The sequence below is a fragment of the Theropithecus gelada genome, chromosome 1, assembly GCF_003255815.1.
Source record: "Theropithecus gelada isolate Dixy chromosome 1, Tgel_1.0, whole genome shotgun sequence".
NCBI lineage: Eukaryota > Metazoa > Chordata > Mammalia > Primates > Cercopithecidae > Theropithecus > Theropithecus gelada.
In genome coordinates this window covers 23,261,138-23,279,000 of record NC_037668.1, presented here as the reverse complement: position 1 = coordinate 23,279,000, position 17,863 = coordinate 23,261,138, and the positions used below count along the sequence as shown (strand labels likewise).

The 17,863-nt window shown below is 41.4% G+C and overlaps 1 protein-coding gene across 2 annotated transcripts in view; it reads left to right on the top strand.

Moving 5' to 3' along the window:
- The first annotated feature begins 2,061 nt into the window (after window positions 1-2,061).
- LOC112629221 (Fc receptor-like protein 2) overlaps window positions 2,062-17,863 on the top strand; it is a 30,873-nt gene continuing 15,071 nt past the window's right edge. For both annotated transcript variants that reach the window (XM_025392721.1, XM_025392713.1), the window contains exons 1-7: window positions 2,062-2,151; window positions 3,397-3,417; window positions 8,521-8,778; window positions 9,036-9,320; window positions 10,396-10,683; window positions 11,592-11,870; window positions 12,130-12,246. In XM_025392721.1, coding sequence (XP_025248506.1) covers window positions 2,121-2,151; window positions 3,397-3,417; window positions 8,521-8,778; window positions 9,036-9,320; window positions 10,396-10,683; window positions 11,592-11,870; window positions 12,130-12,246 — 1,279 coding nt within the window. In that variant the 5' untranslated portion in view covers window positions 2,062-2,120. The remainder of the gene's footprint in view (window positions 2,152-3,396; window positions 3,418-8,520; window positions 8,779-9,035; window positions 9,321-10,395; window positions 10,684-11,591; window positions 11,871-12,129; window positions 12,247-17,863) is intronic.

The window sequence follows — 17,863 nt, the reverse complement described above, 5'->3', positions numbered from 1 at the left end:
CCATAAAACCTAGTTTTTTCTGAATCTTTAAAAAGTACATAAATAACATGTTTATTGTAAGAATACTAGAACACACAGATAAGCAAAATGAGGAAAGTAAAAATCAGCTTTAATTAGATTTTTTTTGATTTAATTACAGTAACTCTGTGGTGCTAATTGTCTCAGACACTTTTTATTGGAGAGCGGGGGATGATGTGCAGACAAAGTGCACTCTATAGTCACTTTTTCCTTTTTCCTTTTTTTTTTTTTTTTTTTTGAGATGGAGTCTCGCTCTGTCGCCCAGGCTGAAGTGCAGTGGCACGATCTTGGCTCACTGCAAGCTCTGCCTTCTGGGTTCACACCATTCTCCTACCTCAGCCTCCCGAGTAGCTGGGACAACAGGTGCCCGCCACCACGTCTGGCTAATTTTTTGTATTTTTAGTAGAGACAGGATTTCACCGTGTTAGCCAGGATGATCTTGATCTCCCGACCTCGTGATCCACCCGCCTCCGCCTCCCAAAGTGCTGGGATTACAGGTGTGAGCCACCGCACCCAGCCCACTTTTTTTAAAATCATATATCCTAGACATCTTGCTATTAAATATTATTCCACAGAATTATTTTAACAGCTGTTTGGTTCTCCACAGCATTTTGACATGTAACTTATTTTTAACATACATCTCTCCTTGTGAGATATTTTTAGTATTTTCTTTTAACATTATTATAAGCAAGGCTTTAATGACCATCACATATAAATATTAGCATTTCTCAAAGTAAAACCATGATAATATAATAAAATGTTAAATATTCAATTGTTAACAATTCAATGTTAAGTATCAGGTAAATGTTAAGTACCTGAACAGGTAACACTGAGTCTATGAATATTTTCAGTCAGTCCTTCATTTATAAGCACCTGTGATTCTGTGGTTTAGAGTTTCATCCTGCATAAGGTTCATTTATGAGACAACATCCACCAGGACTACATCTGATCAAAGTGAGTGTGATAATAGGTGTTGACGTAACACATGCTTTGCTTTGTGTGAGATAACTATATTAGGATCAGCCTGGGGTACAAAAAGCAATGCAGTTTAGAAATATGTAATATTTTGATTACAGATTAGAAAGATAGCAATGTTTTCAGCAATATAGTGCAAGTGTTTTGAAGTTTAGTAAAATCTCATTCTAGAAAGTCAGCGATTGACTAAGAAAAATTTTACTTAAGAAATATGAGCTATTGAAACAATGGTCTTATTATTTTAAGAACATTGAGAAGCAATATACCAAGATAATAGGGTACAATGTTTAAGAGCCAGACTGTGGAACTGGGCTGCCTGGGTTTGAATCCCAGATCTGTTACTACTAGAAATTGACTATGCTGATCTCGGTCATTTCACTTGCTGCTGTGGTCTGAATGTTTGTGTCCTGGCAAAATTCTTATGTTGATACTTAATCCTCAATGCAATAGTAATAAAAGGTACCCACCTTTTATTACATGACCCTTTAGGGGTCCTGAGGGTGGAACTCTTACAAAAGGGATTAGTGTCCTTGTAAAAGAGGCTTGAGGGAGCTTTTTTGCCCCTTCCATCATGTGAAGACACATAGAAGTCACCATCTATGAGAAACAGGCCCTCATCAGACACTGAATCTACTGGTGCCTTGATCTTAAACCTCCCAGCCTCTTGAACTATGAGTGATAAACTTATGTTGTTTATAAATTATTCAGTCTAAGGTATTCTTTAGAGCAGCCTCAATGGACTAAGACACTTACTTTTACTAGTGCCTCAATTTCCTCCATCATTTGAAAGGGGATAGTGCCAACTTCAGTAACTTGCTGAAGGTAATAAATAACTTTGTTAGCACGAGGCACTTAGAATTGTGTCTGACTCATTACAACCCATATGTAAATGCCAGGTATTAACATGAGTGTCAAGATACAAAATTTCTCTGGCATTGAGAGGATCAGCTATGATTGATTTCGCCCTTCCAGGACAAAGATAATGGTTAAACATTGTGGCACTATTCTACTTCCTTTTTTGCTAATTATACAAAACCTATTCTGAAAGGCACATTTCATCGCCTGCTCAGAGGCTCCAGTTGGCGGCCAAGAGTACATCTCCTTTCAAATAGCTGGATTAGGTCCTCATGCTGCTGTGGTCATTGCTGGTCATCTTTGGTGAGTTCAATAATTTGACTGAGAAGTGAGGTGGCAGCAGAATGAGGTCTACCGCTCCCGAAAGGTCGGAGGTTTTATCAGAGCCCCGGGACTGGTGGGGATGCTCAGGTTCTGCCTGCAGCTTGGGCTTCAGAGGCAGATGCAAAGAAGTAGGCTGAGGACAGTGAAATTGCAGCACATCCATTAAGCATTAAGCACAATGCTTAATGTTCAAGGTGGACCACTTTACCATTTGCTGGTCATGAATTGCTATTTTGGTATCTTAGATCTCATTGAGTAATATAATATTCTCATAGTAAAATGTTCATAATATTAGCATTTAGCACTGCCCTTCTCCTCCATGAACACCGATTATTCAATTGTTATCTATAAGATTTGGGTTCAGCAGATGCATTGAGACCCCTTGCTAATATTCCTCTGTTTAATCGTGGACGACGAGGGAGATGACAGCTGCTGCTAGAAAGTAAGATTCCTGGCTGGGTGCGGAGGCTCATACCTATAATCCAAGCACCTTGGGTGGCCAAGGCGGGTGGATCACCTGAGGTCAGGAGTTCGAGACCACCCTGGCCATCATGGTGAAACCTCATCTCTACTAGAAATACAAAAATTAGCCAGGCGTGGTGATAGGCACCAGTAATTCCAGCTACTCGGGAAGCTGAGGCAGGAGAATTGCTTGAACCTGGGAGGTGGAAGTTGTGGTGAGCCAAGATTGTACCATTGTACTACAGCCTGGGTGAGAGAGTAAATAAGATCCCTTTCTCTATGCTGTGTAAGCACTAAATAAATATTTGTTATTGGAATAAAAGGGCCCTAACATGAAATATGGCCATACGAAAGAGACTGATTTATTGATTTCTTGGAACTCCCACAGTGTATGTTTCCTGATGAGCCCTTTGTGATCATGTTGTCATGTCTATCTACTACTTGAAAAGTCTGAGTGTGAGACAGAGTGGTGGGGATGGTGGAAGGAAAATGAAATCAAGGAGAGTCACTAAATATCCAATGTGGGTATTCTCGACAATCCTTTTAGTCAAGCGTTGGGTTTGCAACTTGCCTTGTGACTACAATTAATGAGTTAGATATGTACTCGAAGGAGATTGAATTATTAGTAATGAGAGATCAGGGAAATAGAAAAGAAAGGAAAAATGGAAAGAAGTTTTTGAGCAATTTACCACAGTAATGTAAATTTATAAATTATGAGGGCAAATGCTGTGTGCTAATCTCTGGCTTTTGATCTCCTCACAGCTGCAGTCACTGAACAGGCAGGTGAGTCCTCCTTGTCTTTGTTGTTCTTGGTCTCTGGCATATCAGTCACCCAGCTACCCCAGGATTCTATAGAGGTGGCTCTGGAAAGCCTGTGAAGATGTCCTAATATTACTGCCCTCTAGGCTGACATATTCTGAGGTCACGCAATCTGTTTCCAACACCGCTTGCACGTCTGGGTGACCAGGTACCACCTAACCTTCTCAAGACCCTGGTTTTAAAAGCCTGGTTTTAAGAAGGGCAGTAATATCTGAAAGAAAGCATGCAGATTGAAGAAAAGAACAATTTGGAGAGAACTACTTTCCTGCCTATAGGACTGTAATACCTCATTATTGTCTGGCTGAATGCTGAATGTTTTCACAGTTCTTAAAACAGTTATTTATAGAGGAATATGTCAGAAATACAAACTTCTGCAGAGCCAGAATAAACATGTGTCCTCATTGCTTCTCTAGCTCTAGCTCAGGAGTCAGCAAGCTTTTCCTGTAAAAGGCAAGAGAGTAAATAGGCTAAGCTTTTCAGGTGTGTGCCATAACTACTCAATGCCATTGCTGTGGTAGCAGGAAAACAACCATAGACCATATGTAAATGAATGAGGATGTCAGTGTTCCAATAACATTTTATTTACCAAAACAGTGTTGGCCAGCTCACAGGCCACAATTTGCCAACCCCTGCTCTAGAATTAGTATTTAGTTTTGATTTTTTAAAAATACATGTATTACTGTTCTAATCATAAAGAGTGAAATAAAGCTAATTTTATTTCACTCTTTCTGAGTTAAATCTGTGCTCAGTGAAGAAAGTCAATGGGAAAAATATTCTATTCTATATACAGAATCTTCACATGAGCCAAGACAAAATCTAAAGAAAGGGAGAATTGTTCCCTTGCCCATTGAATGCTGGCTACCAAGTGGAAGGGGCTCTTTTTGCTCTAAGGAACAGTGTGGGGAAAAGTAGATCCCGGTCTCACCTTGAATGGAACAAGAGTGTCCAGGGAGACATTCAGGGGTCCTACCTGGAGCTTGCTCAGGAGAAAGTTTGGTCTCTTGCATTCATTCAGTCCCACATACGGTCCCGGAGTCCCACCCTGTGATACCCATCACTCCACTATCTGTCTGGATGGAAGTTAGAGGAAACCTTTATTAATACTCAGGAGGTTTCTGACCATTAGTGGAATCATGCCAAGGCAGCAGGCTCCCTGAAGTGAATCACCTACAACTGTTCAGAGAACAGGGAAACAGCCACTTCATTCTCTTTCCTTTCCTTTAGCAAGAGTTTCTCAGAAAACTGAGATGTTCTTCAGAAGTTTGAGATCTTTTCTTTTAAAAGAGAGTAAGAGAGAACTTAGTTCAGCATGATGTACTGGAAAGAGCAGGACTTATATAGCCAGAAAGAACAAACTGAAATCATGGCTTTGCTGCATACCTGCTATGCAGGCTGGGGCAGTCACTTGGCCTCTGAACCCCAGTCTTGTCTCCAGAGAAAAGTTTCTGGTCTGTTGAGAAATACACTCCCTTCCAAGGTTTGAACATGCTTTTCAGCAGAGCAGCTGTAAAGGTCTTTCTGTCCCCATCCATTGCCTCAACGCAGTCTTTTATCCCATTTCCTCTTTTCAGCCCCACCTATACACTGTACTTACCACCTGCGACCTTGCCCTCACATGCAAAGCTCTGAGAAATACCATTTGCTTTTTGTTTTTGCTGTTGCTCTGGTAAAGATATTTTTCACTGAAATACTTGTGAAAAAACTCTTCAGTCCTGTACATCTTGCTCTGAGTTAAATCTTTGTGCTCCTATTTACTTGCTCTACAGAGAACTTCTCTGTTCTCCCAGCCCCCTACCGTTGTCCCTCCACTGCAGTTCTCCTCTGTACTCTCTGGGGGTCAGCATGATTCTATTGGGCACCTCTGCAGGTAGAGCCACTCTCAGCCAGTTGCTGGAGGATTTGGAACTCCCTGAGGATGAACAAGTCAGCTTTGAGACTTGTTGCCCTCCCTTTCTAGGGCCTCTGACTCCTTGCACTCTGCTAATGGTGCACACAGATTACAACTCTTGAGGTTGCACCACAATGACAGCCAGTGTAGAGCCAGCACTCTTCTGCTGAGGCCTCCAAACTGCCAGGTGGTTGGCATCGGAGCAGTCACAGTCATGCTAGAAGCAAGTGGATACAAACTCTCACACGAACCCTATTCTGACTCTTTGGGGTTCCCTGATATGAAACTATGGACCAACTTATGTCTACCCCATAGGTAGGACATCACTCTCAGGGGGTTTGACTTCAAGTCACCTTTATTTATCCAGTATCCCCGAGTCCACCCCATCTCACAGACCTGAAACCCATTATTTTAGTCGCTCTTGAAGTGCAGTTATGATGTCCTCTTATTCCTCCTCAGCCATCATTAGCTTCTGCAACAAAGACATCCCCCGCTACGGTTGTGAAGATTTGTGGCTCACTGAGTGGTCCATAAATGCCAGCACCATTGTGTGCTTCTCTCACAGAATCCTTAAGGCAGCCTGATGAGAGGCAAATGCTCTTTGTTGTTCCATCTCTTAGATGAGAAACTGTAACTGAACACAGGTCCAGCTGCTCACTGCTTGCAAAGTCCAATGAATAAGAGAGAGATCTGGTAGAAAGAAAGTGACTTTTTAATTCCAAAACTTAGCTGAGGGGAAGTAGTACAGGCTTCTGCCTTGAGGGTACCACTTCTACTTCTGGGGCAGAAGGCAAGGGCTTTTAAAGGGGGACTTGGTGTGAACAGCATGCAGGGGAGGGAGCGAGGTGGTGCCAGTCTACGTGACTTGCTTTGGATGTCATCTGTCAAGTGATTTGGCTGGCACCAGTGTGGGCAGAACTAGGTTGTAAATTGAGGCAAGCTTCTGGTGGGAGAGAGTTCTAGAGGCACCTGGTTCGAGTTTCTGTCTCTGGAACCTCTTAAGTAAACACAGCTAGATACGCGTTCAGTGCAAGGAGTGGATGATGGAGAGAAGGTAAAAATTATAATTGCATGAAAAAGGCAAAAATACTTCTTTTTCTTTTCTTAGAAAAATAGGATACTTGGTTACAAAACCAAGGTCCAAAGAATAAAGTGCTTTGTCCAGTATCACACAGCCAATAATAGTAGACTTGGATTCAAAACAGTGTGATCTGGCTCTTCACCATTAGGTTAAACGTGTGAGAACTGAAATCAAGCAGTATCTCATGGTGGTGATGATGACTCTTTCTGGCTGCATCTTCACTTCCAGGCCTCCGAGCTTTAGCACCTCTCCCCAGCGGATTCCTCTCAGAGCTGCAAGTCGGCTCACCCTGCTGCTCCCACTTGCTGGTCTGCCATTATGGACTCAGGATCATCCGCTCCTCACTGCTCTGCATCCTCTGGCTTGCTCTTGGGGCAGTCTGCCTCTTACCAAGCAGTTTGAGGATATGAATAATTCCTAACGACCAACTCAAAGTCTCACTTTGTCAGCGGCAGCCAGAGCCAGTGAGGCTGCCTGTCATGCCCTTTTCAACAGTGTCACTAATCATAACTCCTCTTCCTATCTCCAGAGGTGTTCTCTACAGGAATATTTCCTGTTTGTGGAGGAAGACTGTACCAGTGGTTTAAAAGTTGGCTTGATTCCAAGTCCCACGGTGGAGTTTCCATGAGATTTAGTATCCATTTGCAAAGGAGGGCACAAGTCTTGAATTAAGTTAATTGTTTCTCCAACCCACCTTTTCTGCCCTTCTAATTATACACACACACACACACAAAATCAGATTGTTCCCCAATGTCCAACAGGTAATTCTGGTTCTGTTGAAATAGCCAGTAGGAAGCCATACATTTTGCCAAAAATTATACTTCCAAATGCCACAGATTTCCTGTGGTTTTTTAGCTGTTGCTCTGCAGTAGTATTTTATGAATCATCACATCTCTTATGTTATTGACTTCTGCTTCCTTCTACTACACATCTGACAGTCATGATACAATCGAATAGTGATAAGGAAGATTTTTATTTGAGGTATAACTTAATTCCTTACTTTGTGGCCAGAATCCTCTACTACAATCATAAAATATCATGAAGATGTCATAGACACAAAACATAGTCTGGTACCATAAATAAATGAAGTGACAGGTTCAAAATTAGAGAACCTGTGATCAATCTGAGGAAAGCAGCCTCTGGGGAGGACATTTGTCTTTGGCAATAGCTTTTTTCTTTATATGATCCTTCTCTAGGAACTGAGCCTTGAATTAAAAATAATCTCTACTTCTCTGAATGGATGAGAAAAATTTTCTGAAGGCATTTGAGTAGAGAATTTGAGTAGATAATTAAAGATACTGGATCTTATTCCAGTAACTGGCTTATTCCCAATAATCCACACTACTTGATGGTTTTTATTTGGTGAGGCAAGGAGAGGGCATGGGACCTGAATTTATAACACAGTGTAGAGTTCTGAGGGCTGGATGAAGGTATGGGGCATGAGAAAATGAAGTGCCCACTGAGGGCAATGGTTTCCCTGTGTGGTGTCACTGATGGAGAAGGCTGAAAATGAGGAGTTTGTCAGAACACTCCTCCATGAATATTAAAAAACTATGTTTACCTTGACACCCCTGCAATAGACTGAATGTTTGTATCTCCCTAAAATTCATATGTTGAAACCCTAATCCCAATGTGATGGTATTTGTAGGTGGTACCTTTGGGAGGTAATAAGATCATGAGGGTGGAACGCTCATGAATAGGACTAACACTTTTATAAGAAGAGGCCAGAGAGTTAGCTGATTCTTTTTCCGCCATGTGAGTGTAGAGAAAAGTTGGCAGTCTGCAGCCTAGAAGATGGCCATCACCACAACCTGACAATGCTGGCACCCTGACCTCAGACTTTCAGCCTCCAGAACTGTGAGAAATAAATCTCTGTTACTGATAAGCCACTCAGTTTGTGGAATTTTGTGATAGCAGTACAAGCTAAGATATCCCCTCAGGAAACATGGGATGAAACTCTCAGTTATTAAGGCATGGATTGGAACCTCCACCTTATCTAAAGAAGTAGAAGCTATGCCCGAGACCACCTCACTGCCAATGGAGTCTGTCTGGGTTCTCTGCAGGAATTGCAAATGCAGTTTCCCTCCTTCTCTTGCAGATTCGCTGACCCTTGTGGCGCCCTCTTCTGTCTTCGAAGGAGACAGCATAGTTCTGAAATGCCAGGGAGTGGAGAACTGGAAAATTCAGAAGATGACTTACCACAAGGATAACAAAGAGTTATCTGTTTTCAAAAAAGTCTCAGATTTCCTTATCCAAAGTGCAGTTTTAAGTGACAGTGGTAACTATTTCTGTAGTACCAAAGGAAACATCTTTTTGTGGGATGAACGTTCAAATATAGTAAAGATAAAAGTCCAAGGTAAAACCCTTACTTCTGTGGGATGGGCTGGGTAAGAGACCATGGCAGCAAGCAGGGTGGGTACTTGGTAGGGGAAAGTTGCTCATGGGCCAGATATAGACGGGAGTGCTTGTGGTTCGACCATCATGGGAGCCATGATGGGTGAGAGGTGTCTGGCTCTGAATGTCCAGTTTGCTGGGGTTGCTTCTTACCAGGGGCTTTTCAGCAGGAATCTTAGCTCTCACTGCTTTGGGGACTATTGTGATCCATCTCTCTAGAGCTCTTTCAACACCCTGTGCTGACAGCCAGCTCCTTCCAGCCCATCGAAGGGGGTCCAGTGAGCCTGAAATGTGAGACCCAGCTGTCTCCACAGAGGTTGGATGTTCAACTCCAGTTCTGCTTCTTCAGAGAAAATCAGGTCCTGGGGTCAAGCTGGAGCAGCTCCCCGGAGCTCCAGATTCCTGCCATGTGGAGTGAAGACACAGGGTCTTACTGGTGTGAGGCAGAAACGGTGACTCACAGGATCAGAAAACAGAGCCTGCAATCCCAGATTCACGTGCAAAGCAAGTATCAGTGAAGCTGAGCCTGGAGAAAAAAGATAGGAGTGTTGTAGCTGCAGCTTGAACTACTAGTCTTTTTGTTTCTTTGTTCAACTCCTGTCCTTTAGGAAAGTGAAAATTAAGCTAGAAAACCCCTCCAGATTGCTCCTGGCTTCCTACTGCATAAGAATCAGAAACGGACTAAGCCCTTTATAATCTTTCTTTTTTGTTGTTAGTTAAGTAATATTCATTGATCAAGCCTTCATTGATCACTGACTGTATGCCTTGGCATTTAGTAGTGGGTGGAGCACTTCAAAAGGCAAACCACCTGCTGTCTAATGGCTCTCCAAATGTCTCCACATGATGAGATTGCAACACAAATTGACTTACTAGAAGACAATGTGGTGCTACATATATATATATGTATACACATATATGTATACATATATATGTATATATAAAGGGTGGTTTGCCTTTTGAAGTGCCCCACCCACTACTAAATGCCGAGGCATACAGTCAGTGATCAATGAAGGTTTGATCAGTGAATATTACTTAACAACAAAAAAGGAAGATTACATATATATATATACACGTTTATATATATATAAACATATAGTACTACCTGAAGCATCAGGAAAAGCAGATGTGAATGAGCAGAGTGGTCAGAGGAGAAGTTGTATTTGGTTGAACCTTGAAATTAAGAATGATAGAGGAATTATTATTGGGACTGTTGGTTAGGAATAATGACTTTTCCAAGGCAGGACTGAAGATATCAGTGCCCCTCTATATTCTGCGCAACAGGTGTCTGTGACTCATCCAAAAAATTGAACAGTTTCCTGTCCCATGGAGTGGCTGATCCATCACAAATTCTTTAAATATTACTACCCATGAAATTGGCCAGGGTTAGGACATACAAATATCTTTATCCACATTCCTCAAGGATAATTGTTATAGATTCCCTACCTCCATGTGAATGCTTATGATGGATTATCTATACAATATCCACATTCCCACTCCTTGCATTAGAGAATGGAATCAGTCAAACTCTGTCGCCAGAGTTTCCCTTAGAGTTCTCACCTGTTATCTTATATCCATCTAGGAATCCCCATCTCTAACGTAAGCTTGGAGACCCGGGCCCCCGGGGGACAGGTGACTGAAGGACAAAAACTGATCTTGCTCTGCTCAGTGACTGCGGGTACAGGAAATGTCACATTCTCCTGGTACAGAGAGGCCACAGGAACCAGTCTGGGAATGAAAACCCAGCATTCCTTGTCAGCAGAGCTGGAGATCCCAGCTGTGAAGGGGAGTGATGCCGGCAAATATTACTGTAGAGCTGACAACGGCCATGAGTCTATCCAGAGCAAAGTGGTGAATATCCCTGTGAGAAGTGAGTGATACTCTCATTCATATTTTCCAGAAATTCCCAAACCAAGGTCATGGTACACAGAAGTTCTGAGGAAATTTCAGGAGGCCCCAGGGATTAGTGTTGTGGAGAACCAAAAGCAATTTGAAAATGGGTTAACCCTTGCAGGTTAGACTGCTGACCTGTTTCTTTTTGTAGAAGGAAATATAAAGAGGGCTGTAATTGATTATGAAGCAAAAGCATTCTTGCACTCCTAAAATAGGATAATAAAACACCTATTACATGAAACCTTTGGGCTCTGGGCCAGGAAGTATCATGGATCTAAAAGGTTCACAGTGGTAACAACCGGCTTCATTTTATGTCATCTCCTTCAGAGTGATTAGAGTGTTTCTAGCTTGCCGAAACTGCACCCAAAGGGAGACATTTGGAGCCATGTTATTGGTGATTTACTGGTGTGGAAAATTACCTGGTGGTGTAACCAAGTAGCCGTTTTCGTTCTAACCCAGTCCTACAGTCCTGAACTGGGCTGAACAAACATACCTAAATACATGCTTAGAAATGCTCCTATGTATCAATTTTCCCAGGAACAACTATAATATTATAGAAATCTCACAATTATTTCCTAATAAAAAATTATAGGATACAAAAAAAAAAAAAAAAGAAATATGAAGGGAGCTGGCTGGGCACAGGAAAACAATCAGATGAGAACAGCAGATGACCGTGTCTGTAGGCAGCACCCAGAACTAATATTCCCCTCAAACATCTAAATATATTGTTGAGAAAATTACCTCTAACTGTTTTAGTGGAAATGTGAGAATGGAAAGTATGCAACAGCCACAGGGCCAGGCCCTTTGCTGAGCCTGCAGGATGGCAGTTTGTGAATCTATTGTAGCATCACAAATCTTTTCTGATAGCCCCTCTGTGTCTGTCAGTTCCAGTGTCTCGCCCCGTCCTCACCCTCAGGTCTCCTGGGGCTCAGACTGCAGTGGGGGACCTGCTGGAGCTTCACTGTGAGGCCCTGAGAGGCTCTCCCCCAATCCTGTACCGATTTTATCATGAGGATGTCACCCTGGGGAACAGCTCAGCCCCCTCTGGAGGAGGGGCCTCCTTCAACCTCTCTCTGACTGCAGAACATTCTGGAAACTACTCCTGTGAGGCTGACAATGGCCTGGGGGCCCAGCACAGTGAGGCAGTGCCAGTCTCCATCTCAGGTGGGTGGGTGTTACCTGGATACAGAGTTTGGTGACAATGGCTGTGTCTCACCAGCCTGGAGATGTCTGCTGTGTGTGAAGAGGGAGAACGTGATCTCAGCGTCCAGCTGCTTCTCTTCTCCCCACACCAACCTGAAGAGTACAGACTCCACTTCAATGATCTCTTACATGAATTTGTATTTACCATCCCTATATAGCATTTATATGAAGGGCCCAAGTCTTTAACCTCTGGGGCTGAAGCACTGCTTTCTTTCCTTAGGACCTGATGGCCATAGAAGAGACCTCATGACAGCTGGAGTTCTCTGGGGACTGTTTGGTGTCCTTGTTTTCATTGGTGTTGCTTTGCTGTTGTATTCCTTGTTCCACAAGATATCAGGTTGTATCTACTATTTGGATTTTCCATATTTTGCTCTGACCTTTCCACTACTGATACAGATTGAAATTACAAAAAAAAAAAAAAAAAAGAAAGAAAGAAAAGAAAACGCTCCAAAATCCAATAATTTCTTTTTATGCTTCACAATTCTGCAAGACTCTGTGCAATGCTCAATGTGGTCATACTGCTAATTATACAATATGTCGTTGTTCCCCGTGCATAGTCACTTGAGATTAAATTATTTACACAGTCCCTCCATGCTTGACTTTTAAATTAAAAAGTCTAATTTTTAATTGCCATTTAGTAATTTTCAACTGGTATAATTAGCTTATGTACAACAGAGCAAAATGGAGTAAGGAGCCAGATTTAAAGGAACGCAAACAATTTAATGTGCTCTTTTTTCTTTTTATTTATCCATTTCTTATTAGCCACCTTCTTTATGAAAAGAGCAATGACTCCTTGAATTCTTGGATCCATGATATAGACCATAAGAAGCCATCTTTACCCATATGTCTGGCCGCTGATGCCGGCTATAGTTTGCAATTTCAGCTAAGAGTCAACTAGAGCACATATATGCAGCCTCTCAACATGGCCTGGATTTCCTCACAGCATGATGACCTTAAAGTAGTCAAACTTTTAACATGTTGGTTCAGGCTCCAAAAAGCAAGTGTGATAATGAAGCTGCAATACAGTTAATCAATGAATTCCAAAAAGTATGATGTTGTGTCACTTCTACGGCAATTTTATTACGTCCTGGTGCTTCAAACTTGCCCAGGTATCAGTGGAGAGGGCACAGACTTCATCTCTAAATGGGAGAACTGTCAAAGAATTTTAAACCATATTTTTAAAATTTCCACATATAACACCATGAGTTCGAAACTGCTATGTCTCCAAACCCCAAAACACTGTCAAAAGCACAAGACTCTTGGTGTTCTCTCTGCAATCAGTAAATACTCCATGGAACAAATGATTTCAGAAGTTAGGTTTTTCTCCCTGCGCCTCTCTCCATCTTTTGTTGAAGATTTTTGTGTCTATGTTCATCAGGGATATTGGCCTGTAGTTTTCTTTTTTGATTGTATTCATGTCTGATTTTGGTATCAGGGTAATTCTATCCTTGTAGAATGGGTTAGAGAGAATTCCCCTCTCTTCAATTTTTTTGGAATGGTTTGAGGAGGATTTGTATTAATTCTTTATACATTTGGTAGAATTTGGCAGTAAATCCATCCAGTCCTCGACTTTTCTTTGTTAGGAAGCTGATTATTAATGGTTCAATCTTGCCACTCATTATTGGTTTACTCAGGTTTTCTATTTCTGTCTGATTCAATCTTGGTAAATTGTCTGTTTCCAGGAATTTATCCATCTCTTGTAGGTTTTCCTGTTTATTTGCAATAATCTCTGATGATTTTTTTTTATTTGGTGTCAGTTGTAATGTCTGCTTTTTCATTTCTGATTATGTTTATTGGGGTCTTCTTTTCTTGGTTAGTCTAGCTAGCAGTTTATCAATTTTGTTTTTCTTTTCAAAGGATCAACTTTTGTTTTATTGATCCTTTGTATTTTTTTTTTTTTTTAGTTTCTATTTAATTTGGTTCTGTTCTGTTATCATTTCTTTCCTTTTGCTAATTTTTAATTTAGTTTGTTCTTGGTTTTCTAGTTCCTTGAGGTACTTCATTAGATTGCTAATTTGAATTCTTTCTACTTTTTTGACGTAGTTGTTTATTGCTGTAAACTTTCCTCTTAGCACTACTTTTGCTGTATCCCACAGGGTTTAGTACGTTACATTTTCATATTAATTTGTTTCAGATATTTTTGATTTCCATCTTAATGTCTTCATTGACCCAATGGTTGTTTAGGAGCATGTTGTTTAATTTCCACTTATTTGTACAGTTTTCAAAATTTATCTTGGTATTGATTTCTAGTTTCATATCCTTGTGGTCTGAGAAGATACTTGATATGATTTTGATTTTAATAATTTGTTGGGACTTGTTTTGTGGCCTAACATATGGTCTATTATGGAGACTGTTCCATGTATAAGTGAGAAAAATGTATATTCTGTAAATGTAAACAAAATGTTCTATAAATGCCTGTTAAGGCTATTTGGTCTAAAGTGCAGTTTAATTTCAATGTTTCTTTGTTGATTTACTATTCGAATGATCTGTCTAATGCAAAGAGTGAAGTGTTGAATTACCCCGCTATTATTGTATCAAAGTCTATTTCTCTTTTTTAAGTAATATTTACTTTATGAATCTGGGTGCTCAGGTGTTAAGTACATATATATCATCTATAACCTCTTGCTGGATTGATCCCTTTATTTTTGTCTTTTTTTTTTTTAACTGTTGTTTATGGCCGGGCGCGGTGGCTCAAGCCTGTAATCCCAGCACTTTGGGAGGCCGAGACGGGCGGATCACCAGGTCAGAAGATCGAGACCATCCTGGCTAACACGGTGAAACCCCGTCTCTACTAAAAAAATACAAAAAAACTAGCCGGGCGAGGTGGCGGCGCCTATAGTCCCAGCTACTCGGGAGGCTGAGGCAGGAGAATGGCGGGAACCCGGGAGGCGGAGCTTGCAGTGAGCTGAGATCCGGCCACTGCACTCCAGCCTGGGCGACAGAGCAAGACTCCGTCTCAAAAAAAAAAAAAACAAAAAAAAACAAAAACTGTTGTTTATTTATTTATTTATTATTTTGAGGTGGAGTCTTGCTCTGTCACAAGGCTAGAGTGCAGAGTGTGGCGCAATCTTGGCTCACTGCAACCTCTGCCTCTTGGGTTCAAGTGATTTTCCTGCCTCAGCCTCCCAAGTAGCTAGGATTACAGGCACCTGCCACCACGCCTGGCTAATTTTTTTGTATTTTTAGTAAAGACGCGGTTTCACCATGTTGGCCAGGCTAGTCTGGAACTCCTGACCTCAAATGATCCTCCCGCCCTGGCCTCCTAAAGTGCTGGGATTACAGGCGTGAGCCACCGCACCCCGCCTGTATATTTTAAGTAAAGAATTTAATCAATTTACATTCAAGGTTATTATTGATATGTAAAGTTTTCTTCCTGTCATATTAATTGTTGTCTGGTTGTTTTGTGTATTCCTTGTTGTTTTTTCTCTTAGTGTGTATTTTTTACATCTAACAATCTTGGGGAATTTAAGTGGTTTGCAATGTTTATTCAATCAGTACCTGACTACCAAGCCTAACTTTGTTGCACCTCCTGGCTATACCCATGCATTTTCATGATGGTAAGTATTGTCTTTTCGCTTTTAGGTTTAGGACTCCCTTAAGCATTTCTTGCAGGGCTGGGCTAGTGGTGATGAATTTCATCAACTTTTGCTTGTCTGGGAAAGGTTTTATTTCTCCTTATTTATGAAGAATATTTTGCTGGATTTGGTTTCCTTCACTGGCACTTTATTTATTTTAGCACTTTGAATATTTCATCTCATTCTCTCTTGGCCTGGAAGGTTGGAGTGTGTTTCTGTTTTGTTTTGTTTTGTTTTGTTTTTCTTTATAGGTGACTAGAGGTTTTTCCCTTGCCATTTAAAAAATTCTGTCCTTGTATTTGACTTCAGACTGTTTTATTATAATGTGACATGGAAAAACCTTTTTGCATTGTATCTGCTTGGGGATCTAAGAGGTTTTGTATCTGGATGTCTAAATCTCTTGCTAGACTTTGGAAGTTTTCATCTATTATTTTGTTAAATAGGTTTTCTAACCTTTTCATTCTGTCTTTGCCATCTGGTACCCCAATAATTTGAATAAAAGTGTTAAAAAAAATGTGCCAATTATTGGTCCTCCAAGTGACTTAGTCACATACCTGAAGTGGCAATGCTGGGCCAGGGAGGTGAAAGGATTCTCAGGCCCCTGGGCAGCCAGCATGGTTTGGGCAATGGCAGTGGCAGGTCCACCCTCTGAGTCCCAAACAGTGCATACTGGTGTTGGTAGTAGCTGTGATAGGCTGGGCAGGTCAGACTCCAGACCTGCAGATGGTGCATGCGGGTAGGTATCAGTTGTGGTGATAGTGGCAGAATTGGTAAGCCCAACCTCAGGTCCCCTGGAAGAGTGTTAGGTGCCATCATGGTGCACTGGGCTGGGCAATTCCCTGGCCCCCATTCTGTGTGCTCTGGCATGGTCAGAGGAAGGGCAAAATCATGTTGGGTGGGCTTGTCCTCACGCTCCCTGATCCTCTCTGCTCTCTTGTCTCCACAAGTCTTCACTATCTTATTACCACTTCAATGCTTGTAAACAGACTTTAAAACTCTTTTGCCCAGTTTTTCTAGTTGTCCTTAGTAGATTTGGTTCAAATGCATTCAGTAACCACTACTGGAAGTTTGAAGGCATCTACCTTTTACAACCAACATATTCCTTAAGCTGCCGTGTTTTTCACATTTTCAGCATGACTATTTGTTTTTGTAACATATTATTTTTAATGTCAAGAATTTAGATAAATCAGAATGATTTGTCATACTGAGAGCCCTATTACTATTTCGCAATTCAAAAAAAATTACCAATGACCCAATTATTGTGTAAACCACATATGGCAGGTTTACATATATTATCTGTAATTATCAAGTTATTTTTAAGTGTATCCTTCTGGGGAGACAAGGTCTTGCTCTGTTGCCAAGGCTGGAGTGCAGTGGCACGATCTTGGTTCACGCAGTCTCGATCTCCCAGGCTCAAACCACCCTCCCACATCAGTCTCCTGAGTAGCTGAAACTACAGGCCCATGTCACCATGCCCACCTAATTTTTTTGTAAAGATGGGGTTTTACCATGTTGCCTAGGCTGGTCTCGAATTCCTGAGCTCATGCTATCTGCCTGGCTCAGCCTCCCAAAGTGATGGGATTATAGGTGTGAGCCACCGCTCCCAACCTAAGTATCTTATTTTCTATGTCTAACAATCTTGGGGAATTTAAGTAGGTTTATTTTTGTGGTCACTCAGCCAGTAGAGGGCAGACCAGAACTTATATCTACTAAGCCTGAACCCTAACTTTGTTGCACCTCCTGGCTTTACCTATTCTCTTCGCATAAGTTTCACCTATGTCAGTAAGGTGTTATTTATTTTAACCTATCAGATACCGGACAAACATGGGGCACATCAGAATCTCAATGATAGCTTTGAAACTCTTGGAAAATGCTTTCTTATGCTTATCTACTACAACAGGTGAAATAAACTTTGGACTCTCATTAATTTTCTTCCACATAGTAAACATTTAAGCCAGTATTTTATTTTATTTTTTACTTCCAACATTTATTTTAGGTTCAAGAGGTACATGTGCAGGTTTGTTACATGGGTAAATTAGTTGTGTTGCAGGTTTGGTGTACAGATAATTTTGTCACCCAGGTAATCAGCATGATACCAAATAGGCAGCCCTTCCTTCCCTCCCTCCCTTCTTTCCTTCCTTCCTGACTTCCTCCCTTCCTTCCTTCCTTCCTTCCTTCCTTCCTTCCTTCCTTCCTTCCTTCCTTCCTTCCTTCCTTCCTTCCCTCCCTTCCTCCCTCCCTCTCTCTCTCTTTCTTTCTTTTTTTTATTGTTTTATTGGTGAAGTCTCACTCTGTCTTCCAGGTTGGAAGGTGAACAATCTTGGCTCACTGCCACCTCCACCTCCCGGGTTCAAGCGATTTTCCTGCCTCAGTTTCCTG